General features: G+C 39.9%; 1 protein-coding gene across 4 annotated transcripts in view; it reads left to right on the top strand.

The window, feature by feature from the left end:
• rnf150a (ring finger protein 150a) overlaps positions 1-24,409 on the top strand; it is a 175,889-nt gene that overhangs the window by 41,340 nt on the left and 110,140 nt on the right. For all 4 annotated transcript variants that reach the window (XM_072495630.1, XM_072495628.1, XM_072495629.1 and 1 more), the window contains exon 2: positions 7,346-7,596. In XM_072495630.1, the coding sequence (XP_072351731.1) occupies positions 7,346-7,596 (251 nt within the window). The remainder of the gene's footprint in view (positions 1-7,345; positions 7,597-24,409) is intronic.

Genomic DNA, 24,409 nt, shown 5'->3' with positions numbered 1-24,409 from the left:
ATAGCCTGTAATGTGCTGGAACAACTTTTAAAACTTAACATTGCCTTTCGTTAAAAACCGTCCTGTTTCCCCCAGACTGCTCGGTCCAAACAGTTTCAACATTTAAAGCACTCCCTAGGTGTGCATTAATGGCAGTGAGCTGCTTTACAGATTAGTGAAAAAATTGGATATTGAACAGTGGGGAAAAAAGGGCAAGCAGAAAAGAAACAATGAGGGGCAAAGCCCTGGTTGAAGGGAGAGATTTTGAAAACAGAGAAGAAGGTGGAAAGAGGAAATACCTGAATTCTCCCTCTGTGTACCTGAACAGGTGCTTTAGTGTGGCGACTAGGGACTTTTCACAGTAACTTCATTGCAGTGTTAATGTAAGCCTACTTGTGACAATAATACATATTATTATTAATAAACCTGCTGAGTATTTACAGCATTTTCTGTTTAAGTTCAGATTTACAGCACCCACAGTATTTTGCTTTTGTGTTTTTCTAATTGATAGGAATGTACTGATTGAAATAAGGAGTAGACATAAGGGCTGGAATTTTCCAGCCATTCATGCCGGCGGGATCTTCCAGTCCTGCTGATGGTGTACCCCGCCGCAGGTTTGCTGGCGGTGAGGGATACATTCAACGGGAAACCCTGTTGACAATGGTGGGACCAGAAGATCCCGTTGCCAGCCAATAGCGGACCACCTCCTTTGCGGTGGGTTGGGTGGAAAAACCCACCCAAGATATTTGCAAATACCTATTGACATGAAGCTGAGACTTGTGGTAGATTAAATTTTGATAATGTTGACCCTTGTTTTAATTGAGGGACACGGATTTTTGGAAGGATTGTCTTGAATCTGAATTACCATATTTTGAATTTGAATTTTGAATGGTGTTTAAACTTTTGTCACCTCTGAATGATTTTACCTTGAATGGTCTTTTTTCCTCTCATGTTTTGTGTCCAGTGGGGAAAGTTTTTGAACTTAGCTAATGCCTCCAGGCCTGGAGAAAATTCTAAAATCAGTCGAGTTTTTTTCTCTTCTTTTTGTAATGGGGTCATTAGTCAAAGAACTGTAACAAATTGCACGTTATAGATGAGTCACTGTACATGAAGGATTCATGAATAGGCACATTGCAACTCTTGGAGTAATACAGGATAACATATGTTCTTAAGCAGGATTTCTCCTGCAGTCAACATATGGCACATCCTTGAGACCTTTAAAAGGTCTGAGTCAGTCGGGTATAGTTAGTCTATTTTACATCGCTTCCAACTATACACAGAACCCTTTTTCATGATGATTGCACTGACTGCATTTAGCACCAGGATAACTGGAATAAGATGAAGTATACTGCTGTCATCTCAAACCCTTGAAATATGCTTACTTTCCCAATCTCTCGACCTATGATCAATGAAACCCACTTTGTACTGTTGCTGCCTCTGGCTTTTCTGGGTAGGATTCCTGAAATTTTGCAAATGTCCCCAAATTCTGGGGAGGATTCCTGAATTGTTGCCAATGTCGCCAAATTAAAGAGTGACTGTGCTGCCGGTCCTTGATGGTTTGGAACTAGATTAACAGCAATGGTTTAAAAAGGTGACATTGACAAAATATTGTTTACAAGGTTGTGAAAGCAAAATGTAGTGGCTTTGCCATTAAGATGTTTGTTGCAAGTGTCATGTGAGAGTACCTTTAAGAAATGGGTGTTTATCAAATAGCTGTAGTGGGTGTACCTTTAAGAAATGGGTGTTTCTCAAGTAGCTGCAGTGATGTCAGAGTGTGGATGGAGCTGGGCTGTGTCTGCTTTTACTTTCGTTTTTGAGCTGGCAGCTCCAATGTGTGTTTAGTTTCGTTTTCAGAGTTGGAGCTGCATCCAGCCAAACAAGGTGTAATTTTGATCTCTCTCTGCATGAAAAGAATGTCTTCAGATCACCTGCTAATTTAGAAGTGACAATTGCTCTCAGTAGAGAATTCAGTTGCAAAGAAAGATTAAGGGCTACTTATAGAATACTGTATTCTTTGGGGGGAGGAATTTGAATTGATAGTTGCTAAGATGTTTACTTTGTGTTTATAAAATATTAACTGGATTCATATAATAAACATTGTTTTGTTTTAAAAGTACTTTAGATCTCTGTTGCATCACACCTGTAGAGTGGGCCCTTGTGCTCCCCATAACCAAAATCTATTCAAAGTTGTGGGTCAGGTGAACTCCATGATACAGTTTGGGGTTCTCTAAACCCTGGCCCGTAATACAAGCATTTAAGACGTTTGAAGATGGCTGTGAGAAGACATTTTTATTTCTAATGCAGTCTGATGACCTCTTGAACAGGTATAGGTGAGAAGCGTTGGAATAAAGTTTTACAGTTACATAAGCTTAGGATAAAATTGCAAAAAGTTGACTATATAGTCAGATAACTGTCACAATATTTGGAATGATGGATAGCAAACTATACTCGCAAGGTGAATAAAGATGCATACATAAAATAATAATTGAATAGCCACCATGTTTCAAAAGATATGTTTTGTAAGCACAAACAAAGTATCTCATTCTGCATTTGAAGTGCAGGATTTCTTTCCTGATGACAGATTTGATGAATAATTCATTGATTTCTGGTACAGGCCCCTGATTGTATCATCTGCAACTTTTAAAGAAATGGTTTGATTGAAATAAGACCAAATTCAGCACTAAGTGTGCAGTGATATGGTTTTAATTTTTGTCATAATTTCAGTAAAAGAATTGCACCTTCTCTTAAACAGCACATTAAACGCGTGCAATTATGATACTTGATATGGCTTTTTCACTACACAGAAATCATGACTATTATGATTAATTTGTCTTTGCAATTTGTGCAAAATAATTCTTCGCTACTGCTGTGCAAATCTCACCTGGGACAGTACAGTCTTGTTGATTTGCACAAACTGTTAAATTTAAGAAGATGACATGCTTGTTGATATTCGTTGCATCACCGATTCAGGTAATAAACAAGCAAATAGGCCTTTGCTGCAAATTTGGTTATCTTTGCCTTCCTTCCATGCTTGCTAGGCCAGGTAAGCTCTAAACTACCTTTTCAACATAATGACAAAACACACTTAACTGTACATAGTGTGAACAGTAGCAAAAGTAAAATTAATGAGTGAAAATGAATAAATTCAATTAGTTTTCATTAAAAGCTAGTAACAGTCACTGATATATTAGTACCTGCATTTTGAAGCATTTTTCAATTGGGTATTTTTTAACCAAATTTGGTTGCCTTTTTCTCCATACTGCAATGTTTATGCAAATAGTTTTAGGGCAATGTTTTTGATTAGCTGATGAACTGTATTGATTTTGAACAGCATGTAGGTGGTAGTTAAATATTTAGAATCATAGAATCATAGAATTTACAGTGCAGAAGGAGGCCGTTTGGCCCATCGGGTCTGCACCAGCCCTTGGAAAGAGCACTCCACTTAAGCCCATGCTTCCACCCTATCCCCGTAACTCAGTAAAGCCACCAATCCCACCTAACCGTTTTGGACACTTAAGGGCAATTAAGCATGGCCAATCCACCTGACCTGTCCATCTTTGGACTGTGGGAGGAAATCGGAGCACCCAGAGGAAACCCACGCAGACACTGGGAGAACGTGCAGACTCTGCACAGACAGTGACCCAAGCTGGGAATGGATCCTGGGACCCTGGAGCTGTGAATCAACTGTGATAACCACTGTGCTGCCCTATTTGATATCACTATTTATATTTTGGGACTTGAAACCTGTGCCCTCTGCCTGTTTAACTGCAAGGGATACTGAGAGTTGCATTTATTGCTGCCTATCTGTCAGTTGAGGTGATGACATTGTTATTTTAGTACATCTTCTTTATGCCTCCCATCTTGAACAATTTGTGATGTAATCCACAAACATTGTGTACTTCTTATTCCCCAGTGTGCACTGAATATTTCATATTGTTTTCAAAAGTAATTTTTCTCCCACTCCTCTCCACCGTGGCAGTTTTAGATGAAATCAGGATTACATTTCTATCAAATTATTTTTGGTGTTTTCCGTTTCTCCCCCCAATATTTGACTACTAGTTTTATGTAAATATTTATTTTGTACCAATTAACATCTTGCTGAATTGGTTACTGTACTTGCATTTACACATTTGGTTGTGTTATTGGTGTCTGTGAGGGGTTGAATGGGTTAAGCTCGTTTGTGCTTCAGAAATAATTCAACTCCCAAAAAATGTGCTCAGATCTATGCAAGGATTAACAGTGATCTTGCTAGTTGCAATGTTTAATGGATTTGTCTTAATATTGTATTAAACTATCAATTGGTGGATATTGACATGGACAGAATCTTTGCAAAGCAACTAATATTTATTTACAACTCAAAAATAATGAGCAAATAATAAGTAGAGCAGCAATAAGTGTACTTGTAATGGGAATGTCTAATGGGTCAGTTATACATAAACATGCCTTTTGAAGAAATTTAATAATGATGTTTTTTTTTTAGGGTAAATTCAACAGGTTTTAAGGCCTGTAATACTTAGTGTTGATATATTGTAATTGCATGTTTTAATGCAAAGTCTCAAGCAGAGTAAAATATTGGCGTATTTATGTGTTTCAAACAGAATCCCATCTAAACTTTTTGAAATCATGTTTTTCCCCATAACAGTTTAAAAAGATCAGTGCAACACATTCAATGCAGACAGTTCTCTGCGTAAGAGGCAATTTTTCACTCCGATTTCCTTCATTTTTCTTTGGAGCCACTGTGAAACCCACATGCATCAAATACCGAAGAGCGAAACTTATTGTGAACACAAACCAGATCCTCCTGATTTGGTCAGAGAGTGGGTCAGCAAGAAAAATGTTAGAGAGATTAGGAGCAGCACCGTGGACAGGTTGAGGATCAGAAATAGCTTTTGAACTGAGCAAGTATTGTCTTTCAATCTCTTAATTATACTTTGAACTAATTAAAAAAAAATTTAGAGTATCCAATTCATTTCTTTTTCCAATTGAGGGGCAATTTAACCACCTACTCTGCACATCTTTAGTTTGTGGGGGTGAGACCCACGCAGACATGAGGAAAATGTGCAAACTCCACATGGCCAGTGACCCAGGGCTGGAATGGAACCTGGGTCCTCGGCGCCAAGAGGCAGCAGTGCTAACCACTGCGCCACCCTCCTTTGAACCAATTATTTTTTTTAAATTGGCGAATATATAAATATGGAATTCACATTGCTACAAGTAAAGAACTACATTATGAAAATATGGCACTAGATGGAATTCACAGAAAGCGGGAAAATAAATTTCAGTTGGAAGTCTAAACACCATTACCAGGCTCCATCAACGAATGAAACAAACTACTCTGGATCAAAAGACACCATCTGATGTTTAATTGAATTTGTAGTAAACCATTCAAAAATCTGTGAAAATGGGTTCAAGTCATCCCAAGAAGGCAACTTGTGTTTTCACTGAATAGTTAATATTGATTGTCACATGATCTTAAACAGTCCCAGTTCCTGGGAAAACTATCATGAACATATGTTAACTACCTAGCAGATGACTGTTATGGTGATGAAATTATTTTCTTGCCTGCATTGCCTATACCTTACTTGTCAGACCAAGGAAATATGGCATTAAGGTACACACTAACTAAACAGTTTATCTTGCAGTCTATTTCTCATGAAACTTGGGTGAATGGCCCAGAATGTTCTGCAAAAATAACAGCAAGTTCATGGTGAATGCTGTTCTTGATTTGCAGCGTGCCCCACAATTTCTGGTGAGGAAACGGTGCGCTGTTATAAATCTCTACAAATTGCTGGTCTGTTGTGCCACTCTGCTGATAGAAGATTGCTGCATATTCACTGTAAAAGCAAATTAAGCTTGCAGCAGAAGGTTAGGGCTGCTATTTAATGACATAAGGACCCTGCCAGTAGGCCAATGTATGCTTCTACTGACCTTTCAGTTCAAAATTGGTTATCAATTGATGATAATTGTTTGCACATGCCACATAAATTGCACAAATCAGGTGCATTTAAGGTGGGGAAATTACAAAAGGAGATAAATCCATCGTGAAGAAAAATGCATTAGGAATGCAACTAAATGATGGAACTGAATGAAAACAACTAGAACTCAGAATGAAAAATACTTTATGGAGGCAAATACTGCTAATTGATAATATGTGGGCTAGAAACTGATTCTGAAAAACACATCTTTGGGTAATGACCAAAAGAACATTTTTCTTTGAAGCAATGTACATCGTATTGGAGTTGGCTTCAAGCTAACAGGTCTAAGGAGGAAGATCAAAACTTGGTCGACCTGCCATGGTGTACTCTGTAATCCAATGTCAGATGCAAATCTTCAGTATTGTTGTTGGATTATTGATGAAATCATGAAGTGTAGTACCTTTGCTAGGATCTGCTGTTCATTTATCACTGATCTAGATGCTCCTGTAAACCAATGGTCTATTGAGGTGGCCATAGTTACAACCAAGTAAAATCTCCCAACAGCTTGCATTTATATAAAGTAGAAAAGTAATGTGGTGGAGGAGGAGAGTTGGGTGTTGTTGGCATACGTGTAGAAGCTGGCCCCCTGTGTGTGGCTGATGTTGCTATAGGGCTGAACATAGACGAGGAAAGGGAGGGTGACAAAGAGATCTTTACGTGACTTCAGAGATATCGGTGTTGCAGAATTTTAGCTGTTCAGCTTTATCTGTATTCCGATCCATGCTTGGAAAGCAGAAACATTTTTTTGCTAACCTAAAAGGCAAATCATATCTGTCACCACTGAGAGAGAGTGTATGTTCCAGCTCTGAAAAACACAAACGCGATTTCTCAGTAATTTGGTTTTGAGTTTGGGGAGCATGTTCTATGCATACCAGACCCTTTATTGACCAAAAAATAGGTTTAAAACTAAATTAAGGATCGCCCAATGATTCCAACCTTTAGGACCATGATTTTAGAACCACAATTGCAACCTTTAGAAACCCCTTCAAAACATGAGGATGCTGATCAATTTAACAATTTAGGTGAATTGGCCAATGATAAATTGCCCTTAATGTCCAAAATTGCCCTTGGTGTTGGGTGGAGGTGTTGAGTTTGGGTAGGGTGCTCTTTCCAAGAGCTGGTGCAGACTCAGGGGGCCGAATGGCCTCCTTCTGCACTGTAGATTCAATGATAATCTATGATTAATCTAGGACAAAGGTTCGGCACAACATCGTGGGCCGAAGGGCCTGTTCTGTGCTGTATTTTCTATGTTCTATGTTAACAAGTCAATTACATCGTCACAATCTAGACTTCAAAATGACTGTTCATTTTACCTAGAAGGAAAAAAGCAATTCTGTAAACTGGATCTACAATTCAGTTTTAGTAATTCATTCTCATTTTCTGTTTTCCAGGTACAGGCGACATTGTAGCCATTATGATTCCTGAACTGAAAGGCCGTGAGATTATGAGCCTACTTGAGAGAAATATCACCATAATGATGTACATAACAATTGGAACTCGTAATTTACAAAAATATGTCAGCCGTACCTCAGTTGTATTTGTGTCGATCTCGTTCATTGTGTTAATGATCATTTCGCTGGCCTGGTTAGTTTTCTACTATATCCAGAGGTTCAGATATGCAAATGCTCGGGACCGAAACCAGGTAAGACCATTTTTAATCCTTAGATTTTAACAAAATTGTTGACTTTTTTTTTTTTTTTAACAACTTTACATACTCAAAGATGATGTTTAAATACTTGCTGTCATTTGTCTTCGGAATGACAATAGTAGCAACACCGTGGCATTTGCATTTGCCTTTAAGAGAGATGCTATGATCTGGACTGCACTGCTGAAATGGTAGTGGAAACAGAATTAATAGTAACCATCAAAGGAGAATTGGTAGCTATTCGAAAAGCGGGACAAAATACAGTGCTGCAGGGAAAAGAGCATGGTCATGGGACTGATTGGATAACTCATCAAAGGACCGAGCGTATACAACCTTCTGTATGATCATATTAACCAAATTGGAGATATTAAATGTAATCTTAAGTGTAAAAGTTTTTGTCAAAGAGTTGGAAGGAATTAAGAGAAGGGAGGGAGGTTGTTGGGAGTCCAGGAAGTTGAAGCCGCTGGTATCAGTATTGGGGTAAACGGGTGTGGGGGAGGGTTGTGGATACAATTTACAGATGAACCTCTTTTGAATAGAAACATTGAAGAGACTTCAAAATGGACTATGGATTTTTTAAATGTAGAATACAGTGCAGGAGATCCTCAGAAGCACCCTGCAGATTAGGATTTCAAAGTTATTGATCTGTTTAAAAAAAAATTGTTTTGGGACTTCAGCCAAGGGAAAAAAAAAAGAGAAATGAAAAGGGTAAGTGAAATGAAATGAAAATCGCTTATTGTCACAAGTAGGCTTCAAATGAAGTTACTGTGAAAAGCCCCTAGTCGCCACATTCCGGCGCCTGTTCGGGGAGGCTGTTACGGGACTTGAACCGTGTTGTTGGCCTGCCTTGGTCTGCTTTCAAAGCCAGCGATATAGCCCTGTTCTAAACAGCAAGTTACTTACAATGCAGGCTTTAATGCCTAATTGTAACTCGATGTATGCATATTTACCATGATTGGTGTGCAGTGTCACTGAGGAACTTGTTTTCAAATCACCCTGGGAAATGTTAGTTATAAATAAACACCTTGTGCATTATATAAATAGATGTGGACATCGCTCACTGCATGAATGAAGAAAATCACTGAACTTGCAGCTCATGAACAAGAAAATAATATTACTGCCCTAGAGATTTTTTAGTAAGATCTTCTCTGTTTTGTTGTTTGATTAATGTTAAGCTTCTTGTTGTCTCCTTCTGGATGTCACAGCAACTTCCTTATTACACACGGTTACTGTATTCTGATTCAAAATGCATTGAAAACTCAACCCATCTCAGAACATTTATCGTAAAATGAGCCATGTTCATCTGCATTACCGATAATGCCTGTTGGTAGTGCAATGATGTTACAAGGTTTAATATTATGTAATATTAGATTACAGAACATGTGTTGTTACTGTATGTTGGCTTTGTCAGCATGCATTGCCACAACGTAACGGCTTGGCTATGTAGCAATGTGCTGTCGCTGTGTGGATGATGACTTAAATTTATAATAATATGTGGAATAATAAAATGGAAAATATGGTCCAAGCAATCTCCCTCCCCAACCCCCCTGCAGATGTAGGTCTGTCTTGCATGAGTTTTGAGAGATGCACTAGTGAAGATTTTGCCCTTCTAACTAGGTTCATCCCGAACTAGGTGTGTATGAGCATTCCCTACTTTAGGATATTTTTGAGTGCCTAGGCACAGTTAAAATGCTGCTGTTAAGAACATAAAAGATAGTGCCTTAATCCCCAATTGAACTCCACCCTCCACCCGCACTATTCATATTGGATAGGCAGGGCTAAAATTGAGGCTTCTGTCTTTTATCAAAGTCGACTCATGTCATCCCGTATGTAATTGTATAATAGCAAAACATGAGGGTGTGACCCTCAACATTACCTGCAAATCTGATTATTGAGATTTTACCATTTTGCATTAATTTTTGTTCTGCATTCAGAAATTCAAAAAGGCTGCAAGTAATAAATGTATTGATTTTCAATGTCAGCAATTTAAAGTGAATCAGATTTGAGTATAAAATACCTTGGGAATCTAGTTTATTTATATAATCAAGGTTCTATTATAATCTCCAGAAAGTTGGTTAATTTTCCAAGATTTCACTGTTTAAAGGGTTAACATGGTAAATTTGTGTATCCATGCAAATTAATGAACCATATGTCTAAACCAATCTAATAACTATAATTCGACTTCTCCAGCTGGGTGAAGTAGAGCCAGTTTTGATTTCCTTTTACTGTGCTTTGAAGGTTGATGATTTTCCAAATTGTTCCACAGTGTTAAAAATAATTGAGTCGTAAAAATTGTAAATATGAAATGTGGATGGTCTACCAAATTGCCAAGCCAGTCACCTTATTGGACTAATCATGAAGGAGAGCTATAAATAATCTGCACAGTTAACATGTCACAGTTAACAAGTTAACAGTACCTTGTACTGTTGCGTCCAATGTAGTTTGATCAAGAATTTTACATAATTTTCAAATGTTCTCTGGCAGGGGTACTGTTCGACTTGAGAATTTGATGTCTCTAAACTTCATTTAAACCTGTTGGGAAGAGGTGATTTAAGAAAAAAACCAAAAGAGCTATATTTTAACATTTTATTCTCATAGCCTACTCAGATTAATCACAAACTGCTAACATATTACATCAGGCTATTGAGTTCAACTGGAGTAAGTTGTATGCTTCACCTTGTAGTCCAAGGCATCATATGTGTGCAGTAACACTTGGGCAAAGTTGGGCAAAAGATGTGGGTTTCCCCCCAATTTGTGTACTGCAGTGACAATTATATGTGGTGGGGAGAGTTTTCAACAAATAATGACATTGTTCATTTACTTAATGTTCAAGCTCCACATGTCAAGGTTGCCCATTGGCAAAGCATTAACTTGTGTTGTCCCAAACAAATGGCCGGAATTGTGAAATAAGATCTCAAACACACTGGTAGAACATTTTAAAAACATTCTTTCATGGGAAGTGGGCATTGTTGGCAACGCAAGCGTATTTTGCTCATCCCCAGTTGTCCTTGAGAATGTTCTGATGAACTGGTGCCTTGAACCGCTACAGTCCGTATGATGAAGACACAGCCACAGTGCTGTTAGGAAGGCAATTCCTAACCTGATTTTGACCTAGCGACAGTGAAGGAATTGCAAAATAGTTCCAAGTCGGGAAGGTGTGTGATTGGAAGAGAACTCTCTCAGGCGGTGGTGTTCCCATGTATCTGCTGCCCTTGTTCTTTGAGGTGTCAGAGGTCATGTCACTGCAGTGCATCTTGTATATATTGCACACTGCTGCCATTGTGCATTGGAGTTGGAGGAATGAATGTTTTAAGTTGGTGGATGGGGTGCTGGTCAAGTAGACTGTTTTGTCTTTGATGGTGTTGGGTTTTTTGAGTGCTGTTGCATTTGCACTCATCCAAGAAAGTGAGTATTCCATCATATTCCTGACTTGTGCCTTGTAGTCGATGGACTGCCTTTAGCGAATCAGGTGGTGAGTTACCTGCTCCAGAATTCCCAGTCAATGACCTGTTCTTGTAGATACAATATTTATATGGCTGGTTCAGTTTAGTTTCTGGTTAATGGTAAGGTCCCAGGATGAAGTTAGTTGGTGGGAGGGTCAATGGTAATGCCATTGAATGCCATGGGGAGATGGTTAGATTCTGTCTTGTTGGTGATGGTCATTGCCTGACATTGTGTGTTGCAAATGTTTATTTGCCACTTTTCAGCCCAAACCTGAACATTGTTGAAGTCTTCCTGCATATGGGCATTGATTGTTTCAGTATCTGAGGAGTTGCAAATGGTGCTGAACATTGTGCAATTATCAGCAGGCATGCCCATTTCTGACCTTGAAATGGTGTTAGTGGTGGGATGGGACACTACCATGAGACACTCCTGCAGTGAAGAACTACTTCTCGCAGAGGGTGGTGAATTTGTGGAAATCGATGCCCCATTGTGCAGGGGAATCTGAGTCATTAAATGGTTTCGAGAAGAAGATAGAAAAAATGGGTTAAAGCGATAAGGGGAACAAATATGGAGGTGAATTTGAGACCAGGCAGAGATCAGCCAAGATCTGATTGAATGGCGGAACAGGCTCGAAGGGCTGAATTGCCTACTTCTGCTCCTAGTTCCTATGTTCCAATGTTCCTATGGCCTGGGACTGAGATGATTGGTCTCCAACAACCATAACCACCTTCCTTTGGTATAACTCCAACCAGTGGAGCCTTTCCCTCAATCCCATTGACTTCAGATTTGCCAGGGCTATTTGATGCTCAATCAAATGATGCTTTGATATCAAAGGCAGTCACTCACCTACTTTTTTGAGTTCAGCTCTTTTGTTCATATTGGGTCATCTGACCGAATATTTTCTTATGTGCCTCAGCGTCATGCTTTGTCATAGTCATAGAGTCATAAAGCACAGGAAGAGGCCCTTCCGAACATCGTGTCTGCACCGGTCATCAAGCACCTAACTATTCTAATCCCATTTTCCAGCACTTGGTCTGTAGCCTTGTATGCTGTGACGTTTCAAGTGCTCTTAAATGTTGTGAGGGTTACCGCCTCTACCACCCTTTCAGGCAGTGAGTCCCAGATTCCCACCACACTCTAGGTGAAAATGTTTTCTCTCAAATCCCTTCTAAATCTCATGCCTATTGCTGTAAGTCTATCCCCCTGGTTATTGACCCCTCTATTAAGGGAAAACGTTTCTTCATATATGTCCTTCATAATTTTCTACACCTCACTCAGGTCCCCGGCTGTTTTACGATATGCATGGAACATTTTTTTCTGTTAAAGGCACTATATAAATATAAATTGCTTAGCTATCACTGATCAGGCCATGAAAAGGATGCTTGAAATAACTTGGATTAACTTTCTGTACAGGAGCTTTATGCTGCTCAATGCATTTGAATGGGAAGTCTGAGATGAGATACCATTTTCATAACTGCAGAGTGGGACCCTGCCAGCAATGTTATTCCTTCTGTATTTAATTGTGTACATCTGCCTTGGTTAAAGTTGCTGTGACATTTGTGTAGAAGTGGCAGAGAGTGCTATTAGCTTCACTGTTACTTTGACAGCAAATCTTAGGCTAATGTATTTTTAAATTTGATGCTACATTAGTTATATTTTCACTTGTGTTTCTACTGCTTCCAGTGGTCACAAAGTTAATGGTTGTTGATCCCCCATTAAATTCTAGAGACTTTGAGTGAGATCCAGCATGTCAGTCTCTGGTACCTCATTTATTTTTCACTAGGTTGTTCACTGAATCTCCCATGTCAAAGCACAAAACTATCATCAATTCATCAATTAGATGCACATTGTTTGCACAGAGGGTGCAGTTTTCTAAGGTGGCAAAAACATGTAATCTTCAGAATTTCTTTGCCAATTTGTGTACCACAATGATAATTATATGTGGAAGGTGGAGGTTGAATAAATAATATCAATGTTCGTTCACTTAACGTAGGTGTAGGTTTCCCATTATTTGAAAAAATTCAGCCCAAGGCCAAGAGGATGGCAATGCGTGGAAGGGAAAAATATTCTTTGGATGTTGGCTTTGCTCCAAAGCATATTATAAAGAACTCCAGTCCTCAGTGCTAATATTCTTCACTGCCCATAATGAGCCTGCCGAGTATTAGAACCAACATTAAAAAAGCCCCAAACCTGAAGGTGGGGCAGTCTGTCCAGACTCAAGTTAAAAAGGGGACAGCTCAGTTTTGGTGCACCATACAGCCAAGACTGTAGATCAAAATCCACAACATATATTTGAAAAATGTGACCAATTGAACAGATAAAGGAAACACATTAAATAGTAGTTAAGATAGCTTTCCATAGGATATTTTAAGAGACGTGCAAGTAAAATATAGGTGTATGGCATTAAAGAAAACATAGCACGATTGATAAAGAGTCAGATTTATATAGCATCAACAACCTATATTTGCATTGCACCTCTAATACAATATAATGCCTCAAGTCATGTCACAGGAGCTCTACAAAACAAAATTAGACACTGAATCACATAAGGTGATATTAGTGCAGGTGGCCAAAAGTGAGGTTGTAGTGGCTGGTTTTAAGCAGTGTCCAAAGGGAAGAGAGAGGTAGAGAACCAGTGAGGCGTAAGGAGGGGATTCCGGAGCTTGGGGCCTCGGCAACTGAAAGCACAGCCATCAGTGGCAGAGCAGTTAAAATTGGGAATGCTCCAAATTGGGGTGGAGGCATTGACGAATGTGATATAAAATAGTAAGTTTAAATATTAGTTACAGTAATGTAGATAGAGGCCAGTTTAATTCTAGTGAGTTCACAGACAAAGGATTTCAGAAAGCATGGCAAGGAAGGGGGAGAAGTGTCTGGTAGAGGAGCAGAAAAGGATGCTGGGTAACAAGAGGCCCAGGGTTAAGGAATGAGAAGTGAGCCAATTAGGATGTATCGCCAGGTCAGGAGGGGTATAGGATGACCTATGGGAATCATGTACGTGAAACTTGATGCCATTTGAATGTATTTGCAGAGATCCCTTTGTCTCGGACCTCATTTGTTTCCAAGGGGTCCAGGAGACTGGTTCGGTGTTCTCTGTCCCTGAGAAGTGAGTCAGACTTGCAAGTTGGTTATAAATAAATAATACTATGCCTACTCGAGTTTTATTGAGGCCAGACTGACAGGTAAAGAATTCAATGTTTTGTCAGCATGAGCTTAAGAAGGGTGCTCTTGCCAAGGGCCGGTGCAGACTCGATGGGCTGAATGGCCTCCTGCACTGTAAACTCTATGATAGGGAACGTAATTTTGAAATATTTAGTGGTTAAAAAAACAGATTTGGCAAATAGTGAAGGGTCTATCAAAGATTTCATGAGTACATAGGAATAGGTAAATAATTAATGGATGCAAATTAAGTTGGGTACTTATGGTGTAGTGCATTTTCAAAGATAAAACAAATGATGAGAGAATATACTTGAAAGATGTGATGAACAGAAACAGCTAGGGTTACAGTTACTTACCTGTAGCCAGGTAAAGCTATTTATAAATAGGGACAGAATGTACAAGAATAAAAAGGTAATATATTTTACAAAACATTTAGAACACGGCGTACTCTACTGCATGTCATTTAAGAAAGGTGATTAAAGCCATTGAGTCTAGCATTCAATAGGATTATGCCATAGATGGAAAATGTCAATTATAAAGAAACTTCAGAAATTGGGACCGCCTTCACTGGAGCAAAAACGTTTGAGAGACATTAATTTAAATTGATGGTTTGATTTATATGATTTATGTTTAAGGTTGATGGTAAATCAGGAAAGTCAGTAATGATGGTCCAATTTAAAATTCTCACTCGGAGGATGATGAGAGAGGTCAACAGAAAAGTCTTTATGTATATGGTCAGTCATTGCTTTGCGATAGGAACGGATCATACAGAGTCTGTTTCTATCTTTTAAGGGAAAATTGATTAAATACTTGAAGCTTTGGAGATCAGTGCTAGATATATTTGAAAAGGACCTTTTCATTGTCAAATGTTTCCTATGCTGTATACTTCTGTGGTACTACCAGTGAAACACCCTCATCCAGTGTTTTTCAAACCTTTTTCCCGGGACTCATTTTTGCCGACCGGCCGACGTTCGCGACCCATGCCGGCCGATCTTCGCGGCCACATTCGCTTACCTTTAATGCAAAAGGGGAGACTACTTGGTCCTCGAGATCTCACCCCACTCAGGTTCACAGGAGGAGAGGGAAATGCGCATATCAGGTGCAGATTTCTGCCAGTTCCTTTGTGCCGCCTTCATCTTTGTGAAAATGGTGCTTCTCCCGTGATCGGGAACGTTGCGGCCGATCGTTCAATGACCCTCCCGATACCCGCCCGCGACATACCCACAGGTCTTGACCTGCACTTTGAAAAACCCTGCCCTAGTCAAACAAGGAGCACAGTATGCAGAATAGTGCAGAGAGACAGGGCCTGGGCAAAATGATTGGACCATTTTACAACAGTCAATTATAATCCTCCTCTCACACTCTTCGGATGTTCTTGCTGCAACATCTAGAACCATAGCCAACACTGAGCACTGAGATTCCTGTTGCCAAAAATAATGAGGCGAATGGCTCTTCTTGTCCTTATTTATCTGCATGTTTTATATCAACTCCATGTGGGGGACTGATGCACATTTTAATCTTAAATACCAGAAATTGGTGCCTGAGTCGTGCTGCTTGGCTGTTAGCTTTGTGAAAACAGCAACTTGCTGTCTGTTTGAAATGCTTTGTTGCACAAAGTTCTTCTATTGTTAAATTGATACAAGCTAAACTCACCATTGAAGTATTAACGTCTTAATTCCAGTCTAAGTATCCCTTTAACAACTTGCTAAATGTTAATTACTGCAAATCAGTCTCTAGCACTGAAAAAATATTGACTTGCCTTTAAAGCAAATCCTTTCTGTAAGAACCTCACAAAACATGCAAGGGAACAGAGTGCTAATAGCCACAGAAACCAAGGGGAAAGAGTGCTAATGACAGTCCCCAGTGAGAACTCTGTTCCTTTGGTTTCTATGGCTATGACTCATCTTTCATTATCTCACCTCCACAGTATAAATATTTCCCACTTTCCACATCTTTTAGCTTTGACAAAGTATCATCTGGACTCGCAACGTTAGCTCTTTTCTCTCCCTACAGATGCTGCCAGACCTGCTGAGATTTTCCAGCATTTTCTCTTTTGCGACAGTAGCAATATTGGATAAGATAAAAAAATGATGAAGGACAGGTACTTATAAGCTGGTACTTATAAGCTGGCAGTACTTTAAAAGTAGAATATTATTATATAGTTACCCATATATATATATTTAAAGTTATCATTTTAACTGTACCCTAAAGAACTTGCTACTTGCTGGGAACAGAGCAATTAAAACAAATCCGTTTTCAATTGGTCTAGAAATGGACCTTCAAATTATGCACCAGCCTCCAAATTATACCAAGGTTTAGCTGTGCAATTTATTCACAGTTTGATGTGCAACCAACCTAGGGAAATGAGCATTAACACAATGTATTTTGTGCTACCTGTGGAGGTAATGGTCACTCCTTTCATAATTTGAATGAAAAGGAGACCACAAATGCTGGATCATCCGAAAATGTGAAGTGAAATAAATGTATTCTCTAGTCTTTGGAGAATGCATTATGTTGCACAAGTTTGTGAAAGTTGGCACTTAAGACCCATAAAATGTAATACAACAAAGCAAGAAGAAATAGCATTTCCCCATAGAATTACGTAACTTGTTCCTGCTTTGCCTATGCCCTTTTTTTTCTTTTTCGCACATAGGACATTTCCCTGTCTCAGTATTGATGGCCCAGCTGGTCTTTTCCTGTTAATCATTTTCAAATAGATTAATTAATTAATCAAACAAACAGATTAACTAAAATAATAGTTCAATAAAGAGGAGGAATCATTTCTACAAATCCTGCAGAGTGAAAGATGGAAGTATTCCCTGGGATGAATGTGCATAAGAAACATGCACAAGCACACAAGAAGTACATTAAAATGTTGATGCGGCATAAGCCAAAGGAGGAAACACGAGGCTTGAAATCATAGAACTTACAGTGCAGAAGGAGGCCATTCGGCCCATCAAGTCTGCACCGGCCCTTGGAAAGAGCACCTCACTCAAGCCCACACCTCCACCCTATCCCCACAACCCAGTAACCCCACCTAACCTTATTGGAAACAAAGGGCAATTTTTTTTTTTTTTTTTAATTCTTATAAATTTAGAGTACCCAATTAATTTTTCCCAATTAAGGGGCAATTTAGTGTGGCCAATCCACCTAACCTGCATATCTTTGGGTTGTGGGGGCGAAACCCACGCAAACACAGAGAGAATGTGCAAACTCCACACGGACAGTGACCCAGAGCCGGGATCGAACCTGGGACCTCAGTGCCATGAGGCAGCAGCTCTAACCCTCTGCGCCACCGTGCTGCCTTCTAAGGGCAATTTATCATGGCCAATCCACCTAACCTGCACATCTTTGGACTATGGGAGGAAACCGGAGCACCCGGAGGAAACCCTCGCAGACACGGGGAGAACGTGCAGTCCAAGATGAGCACAAGCTGGCAAATATTCCGAATGATTTCTTCCTCAACCTATTCATTGTACAAGATATGAACACCATGTCCTCCCAAAAAATGAACCCAAATATTCAAGACTGTGATCTGAATGAAGTAGAGATTGCAGTCAAGCGAAAAAGGGCTAAAAAAATAAATAAGTTTCAAAGGTCAGCACTCCCCGTCACTACAGTTGTGAAACTGACCAAACTCTGCTATCATCCACTTGTGCACAATTCAGTGTGGAAATTAAGAGGTTGTTGGCAATGATTTTCTGCTCCTTCACTGGTTATGTCCCTGCATTCAGCAATCTTTAGAAATCACTTCAACTGATGTGGTCTTCCTCTTTACCACTTTAAATATAGGTCAAAAAAGTAGTGCCTTGTTCAGTGAAGTACAACTGGGTTTTTAACAGCATTCTAAGCATTTCTATTGTTGAACAACCTCTCTGAGATTGAAAAAACTGATTTTATATTTGTGAAATGTCCAATTTCAAAATAGATAAAATTCTTAAAGGTTTTGATGTAATTCGTTTTAAGATTTATGATATTTCAACTTCTACTTTTCTACTTTAAGATATTCGTTAAAATCTACTTTAAAAAAAAAAAACTTTTGGGCACCTGCCCTAATATTCCCTTATGTGGCATGGGGCACGATTCAATGGAAACATTTGTAAGTTCATTTGTGGCAAGTTTTTCAGGGAGTTTCCTGCCGCCGAGTACCCCCCCGCCCCGTTATTCAATTACACTTAGTCACTTTTTGCAGCACTGGTGAGCTGGGCTCCGAGATCGAGCCGCAATTTTGAAAGGGTGTCCTGATCTCTAAGTGAGTTTGTGGGTCCCTCACACCCCCCACCCATGGGAAATGCCACCCCCATACACATGGGCACTACCCCCCCCCCCCCCAAGTGAGGGCACCCCCGCTGTGGGGTCCCTGGGGGCTCCCCGTCTTCAGGCCGCCCCATGCCTCCATACAGTACCCCCCCTTCCAGGACCACCACGTGTCATCCCCCCAACCTCCATGAGGCCCCTACTTAACTGCCCTGCATCCCCCCCCCTCTCACGCCCCCCACCCCCCACCCCCACCCTCCTTTCATGGGCATAGCCCCCTTCGGGCCCTAATCTTTGGAAGTGCCACCCGGGCACCTTTGCACGCCACAGTGGCACCCAGGCAGTGCTCCTGCCAGCTTGGCAATGCACTAGGGCACCGTGGCAGTGCCAGGGTGCCAGCTGGTCAATGCCAAGGTGTCCATGTTCCAGGGAGCATACCCTGCACTGACCACCCAGGGACATCCAATCACCCAGGAGGCCCCTAGGTGCCATTCTGCCTGGTCTATGCTCTTGTGGACCAGTACTGATTGGCGCTTGACTGCAGCCTTGCTGCTGAGGCCAGTGATTTGAGGGACAACGGTGTACCCTAGGTAGGTATGCCGTAAGTAGGTTTAAGACCTTCTTTAGTGAGTGGCATTTGGTCTTGCCCCTTTTGGGTGGAGTTCAGATTTGACGCCTCACGGGACTTGCGTGAATCCCGCAAGGCACTTCTGGGAAACCCACGGGAGGCTTCACCCGAGATTCACCAGCCGCGTTCTGCTCTTGCTCTAGCGCAACGCCAGAGAATCGTGTCTTGGGTGTCACATTTTGTTTTATAATGCCTCTGTGACACTTCGGGATATTTTATTACAATAATTGTACTGTGTAGATACACGTTGATATGCATGTGGCTCTTTATCCAATCAATGTGTCACATTTGGATTGCTCTAAGTTACTGTAAATGACATCAGGACTTAAAACACAAGCCTCGGATTGTCTGATATTACAGTGAAATTGAGTGGTGTGATGTTGCACCATCGACTTTTGATTATGATGACATGGGTTAGATGAAACAATACCAATGTTTGCGCGCACACTGAAGCAAAAGTGTTGTATAAGCCCTCTCATGTCAAATGTATTTGGTTAGCATTAGATTTCAGAATGACATACACTTCATATTGGCTGTTTTACTTGCACACTGCCAGTGTGTAAACAATAGGCAGAGTTTTGAAAATACTTGATGTTCGTCAGAAAAATGTAGCTGTAGAAATATATTTGGTTAATATATTTTTTTAAAATTTAGAATACCCAATTCATTTTTTCAAATTAAGGGACAATTTAATGTGGCCAATTCACCTACCCTGCACATCTTTTGGGTTGTTGGGGCGAAACCCACGCACACACGGGGAGAATGTGCAAACTCCAAACGGACAGTGACCCAGAGCCGGGATCGAACCTGGGCCCTAGGCGCCGTGAGGCAGCTGCAGTAACCACTATGCCACCGTGCTGCCCGTATTTGGTGAATATTAATACTAATACTTATGTATTTAATGATCACATAAATACTAACATATGATTAGTAGTTATTCTTTAATAATTCTTTTTTGTATTCGTTCTTGGCAGAAAATTCATTACTTTGGGCATCAAGTGCCAATATTTATCAACAGTTGAAGCCCAGAATGAAGATCCTACTGTCTAATCATAATGAAGTATTTTCACAGTAACTGCTGCAAAAGTCTGAATTCCTCTGCCTCCTGGATTAGCCATTTCGCCAGCTTTTTAGAATTATATTTACAATTTAACTAATTTCAGCTCATAGCTAGCAGAAAGAGGAAATAAAAATACTGCTTCCCTGGGTAAAAAGAATCATGAATATCACACCTAATTATTTGATATTTGTGACATTGAATAGGCTTATTAATCATAAAGCCAACAGCCTTTTTTAGCATTAATAGTCTACACAAAAATGAGTTTGTGTGGTTCACGTCTTTTGTCAAAGCAACTTAAGTCTTTTTGGCATTTAACTGTAACCTTTTGCTTTCTTTTAATTTAGCTGTAACCTGTAAATTAAACTATTCAATAACAATCAAGAATAGACTGACAACCTGGATGTAAAGGAGAAGTCTTAATTTTTAAAAATATATATCGCATTTTTATGCTGTTCATATAAATACAGTTGCATATGGTGGAGGCTCGATGCAATGTAGATAACTGGGATATACAATACAGAAACAGACCATTTGGCCCAACCAGCACATGCCAATATTTATGCTTCACTCTATCCCCCCACACTCATCTTCCCTCCTCTAAATCATAACCCCCCTACTCTCTTTTCCCTCATATGCTAGCCTAATCTCCTGGAATGCATATTGTATTCATTCCTGTGGCAGTGAGTTCCACATTCTCATCACTTTCGGCAAAGAAGTTTCTTTTAAAATCTCTATTTTATTTTTTGTTGACTATCTAATATTGGTGGCCTCTGACACTACAAGTTGGGATATCCTCCCTGTAGCCACTCAAATTGAAACCTTGAAACATTTCATAATTTTAAAGACTCTATTAGGTCACCCCTCAGCTGCCTTTTTCAAGAGAAAAGAGACCTAATCTGTTCATCTTTTCCTGAACGATATTTCGGGTATCATCCTTGTAAATTCATTTTGCACCTTCTCCAATGTCCCGATATCTTTGTTATCGTATGGCGACTAGAATGTAATACTCTAGATGTGGTTCGATACAAGTTTAACATTGCTTCTTTTAATGGCATTACTAACATGTGTCACAACTTTTATTGACTGGTGTTCCAGGATTCCTTACCCTAGCTACGTTCCCACCTCCCAAGTGATAAATGACCTTCCTATTCTTCCGACCAATGTTTGCTCTTAATATTTGTTGGACACTTCAGATTTCAATGTATAAAGTCTGTAAATCCCCCCGTGTTGACTGCAGCTGAACTATTTTGTGCTTGTCTGATACATGGGAGATGCAGTTGGAATACAGAATCTATAATTCTGATCCCCTCATACTTTCTCTGTTAGAGTATACACCATAGTTATGTTGTGTGCAATTCTCTCACTGATGGGCCATAGCAAAGAATTATTTGTATTTCCATACAATGCTGTCTGCAACGATCAGTTCACTGCATACTTTCTTATCAGCTGTAATTTCCATTTGGCTTCATAACCTGCAAGTAATATAGATAATTGCTTTTCAGCAAAGTACAAATTGCCCACTGAACACCCATTTTGTTCAGAATAGCTAGCACACTTAATATGCTGTAAGTGTTTTACTTAAAACATACAGTTCCGAATCAGGCTATTTGTCCCGACTAATCCATTTTGGCATTTATGCTTCATTCGAGCATTTTCTCCATCCTTCCTCATCTAATTCCATCAACAGAACCCTTCTCCTTTATTTGCTTATGTTTATGTGCACCTATATGATTCACCTCAACCACTGTTTGTGGTAGCGAGTTCCACATTCTTACTGCACTCTGGTCAAGAAGTTTCTTCTGAATTCCCTATTTGATTTCTTCATGTTTTATATTGATGACATCTCATTTTGTTCTTCCTCACAATTTTTTTTGTTCTTGATATGGGCATTGCTGGCTAGGCGAACATGAGAAGGCGGTGGTGAACTGCCTGTTTGGACTGTGGCAGTCATTGTGGTGTAGATACATCCACTTAATTGTTAGGAAGAGAAACAATTGGAAATATCATCTGTATGTCGGTTTTATTCTGCCAACATTAGCAAACAAAGTAAACCAATGACTTAATTGTGGGTGGTTATCCTACCCTGGGAGACTGATGCAGAGCCTCTCCCACAGTTAAGTGGGCCCAGCCAACATGGTTCGCACTGCAACGGGCTGCATTAAATCCAGCCCTGAATCTGTTTTGCAGATGCCTCAGAGACATCCCTGTTCCACTAAAGATGCCATGAGACAGCCAGCGACCTTTTTCTATCCCACACCCCACTGAATTCGCTGACACATACAGAATAACTCTGACAGACTTTGGGCAAATTTCCTAATTATGCTGAACTGGAAGATGCCACTTTGGCTTTCCTCCAAAGCAGAAAACCCTAACTTGTGGGTATTAAATCTTGCGTTTTTCATCCTATATGCTCTTTATTAAGAGTTAACATTTAGAGTTTTACTTAGTTTTCTTTAGTTCACCATATATTTATAATTGCTGCATTATGTTATGATCCTCATAAAGGTGGATAGCTTTTTAAAAAAAAACAATCCCCACAATGGCAACAAAAAGAAACTGGTAGACAAGATTTCACTTCTTAAAAGTTTTACTGTAACATACCAACTAAAATCAACATAATTCAAAAATTAACATGTGAAGGATATTTCAAATAAAAAGGTAAATTTCACTTTTAATGATCAATATAACAAAGATATGCCTCACATAGTTACAAGTATTCATATTGTTACCGACTCAATCTCTATGTAGGATCTCTCACTTCCCACTCAATCGTTTCAGTCCTCGAGTTGTATTCAATAGCAGCCATGTTCTGTCCAAAGCCCCCGGAACATGTTACCGATGACGAGACACATGAATCCTCTCATGACAGTTCTGATGGTACAAAATCCCCAGAGACTCCTTTCTCTGGCTGAGACAGCAGTAATCCACAATCCCCTGCCTCTGTTGTCTTCCACTCTGCACTCTGTTCATTACAACTGTATAACATGCATGGTAACACAGACTTTGGTCTATTCTCAGAGACCTCCTTTAACACCAGAGTCTGGTTGAAGACTGCCAAACAGAAAACTGTTCTATTCAGAAAGAACCTTGCTTGTATCCTGTTTATACAAAGTCTCAGTGTGTTCTGAACTGCAAAAGAAAAAGCACTGGCTGATCCAACCCCACTTTCTATTTATCCTTTGCCTCTTAGCTGTACACCCGCAAGGCCACCTCAGGTCACAGGGGTATTTCTTAGAACTTTATTAGGTCATAATCAGGAAAGCAATTGACTGTCTTTCAGAATGCTCCCAAGCTCACTTTGGTCTTAAAGAGACATTGCACTAAAAGAAAATACATGCTTCTCAAAGCACATGAGCCATCATAATTATACAGGATTATATAATTGTATATAGAATTATTTCAGGCTTGCACAATAAATGATGGATAGGCATATAAAACATCCCTTAACAAACTAACAAGTCAAATGACACAATATACTGTACTGTCTGTTACATATCCAAACATTATCCAACTGTAATGTGGGGTCAAGATCATGACTTGAGATGAACCTCCAGTTTTGGGACATGACCGAATATAGTTCTCTAACTGTGGGCGGGGATGGGGAACAAGAGCAGGAACATAAACAATGCTTTCAGGCATAACATCTGAATATTGAGGGATCTATTACAAAACATAGCGTACATTTATATAGTGCCCTTAATGTAATGAAATGAACAAGATGTTTCACAGGAATATTGTAAAATAGTATATCACCAATTATAGTTTTGTACTGTTAACAACAGTACTCTCTCTTCTAGAACATACAGTTGAAGTGGGCAGCATGGTAGCATTGTGGATAGCACAATTGCTTCACAGCTCCAGGGTCCCAGGTTCGATTCCCGGCTTGGGTCACTGTCTGTGCGGAGTCTGCACATTCTCCCCGTGTGTGCGTGGGTTTCCTCCGGGTGCTCCGGTTTCCTCCCACAGTCCAAAGATGTGCGGGTTAGGTGGATTAGCCATGCTAAATTGCCCATAGTGTCCAAAATTGCCCTTAGTGTTGGGTGGGGTTACTGGGTTATGGGGATAGGGTGGAGGTGTGGAACCTGGGTGGGGTACTCGTCCTAAGAGCCGGTGCAGACTCAATGGGCCGATTGGTCTCCTTCTGCACTGTAAATTCTATGAAATTCTATGAAATAAGTGCAGCCTGTTAAAGGTATAAATAATAGTTACTGTTAAATATTCATCTTTAAACAAAGGTTCAAGGTTTTGTGTTTGTGGGTACT

This window comes from Scyliorhinus torazame, chromosome 3 (genome assembly GCF_047496885.1).
Source record: "Scyliorhinus torazame isolate Kashiwa2021f chromosome 3, sScyTor2.1, whole genome shotgun sequence".
Taxonomy (NCBI): Eukaryota; Metazoa; Chordata; class Chondrichthyes; order Carcharhiniformes; family Scyliorhinidae; genus Scyliorhinus; species Scyliorhinus torazame.
This window is presented reverse-complemented; position numbering and strand designations above follow the sequence as displayed.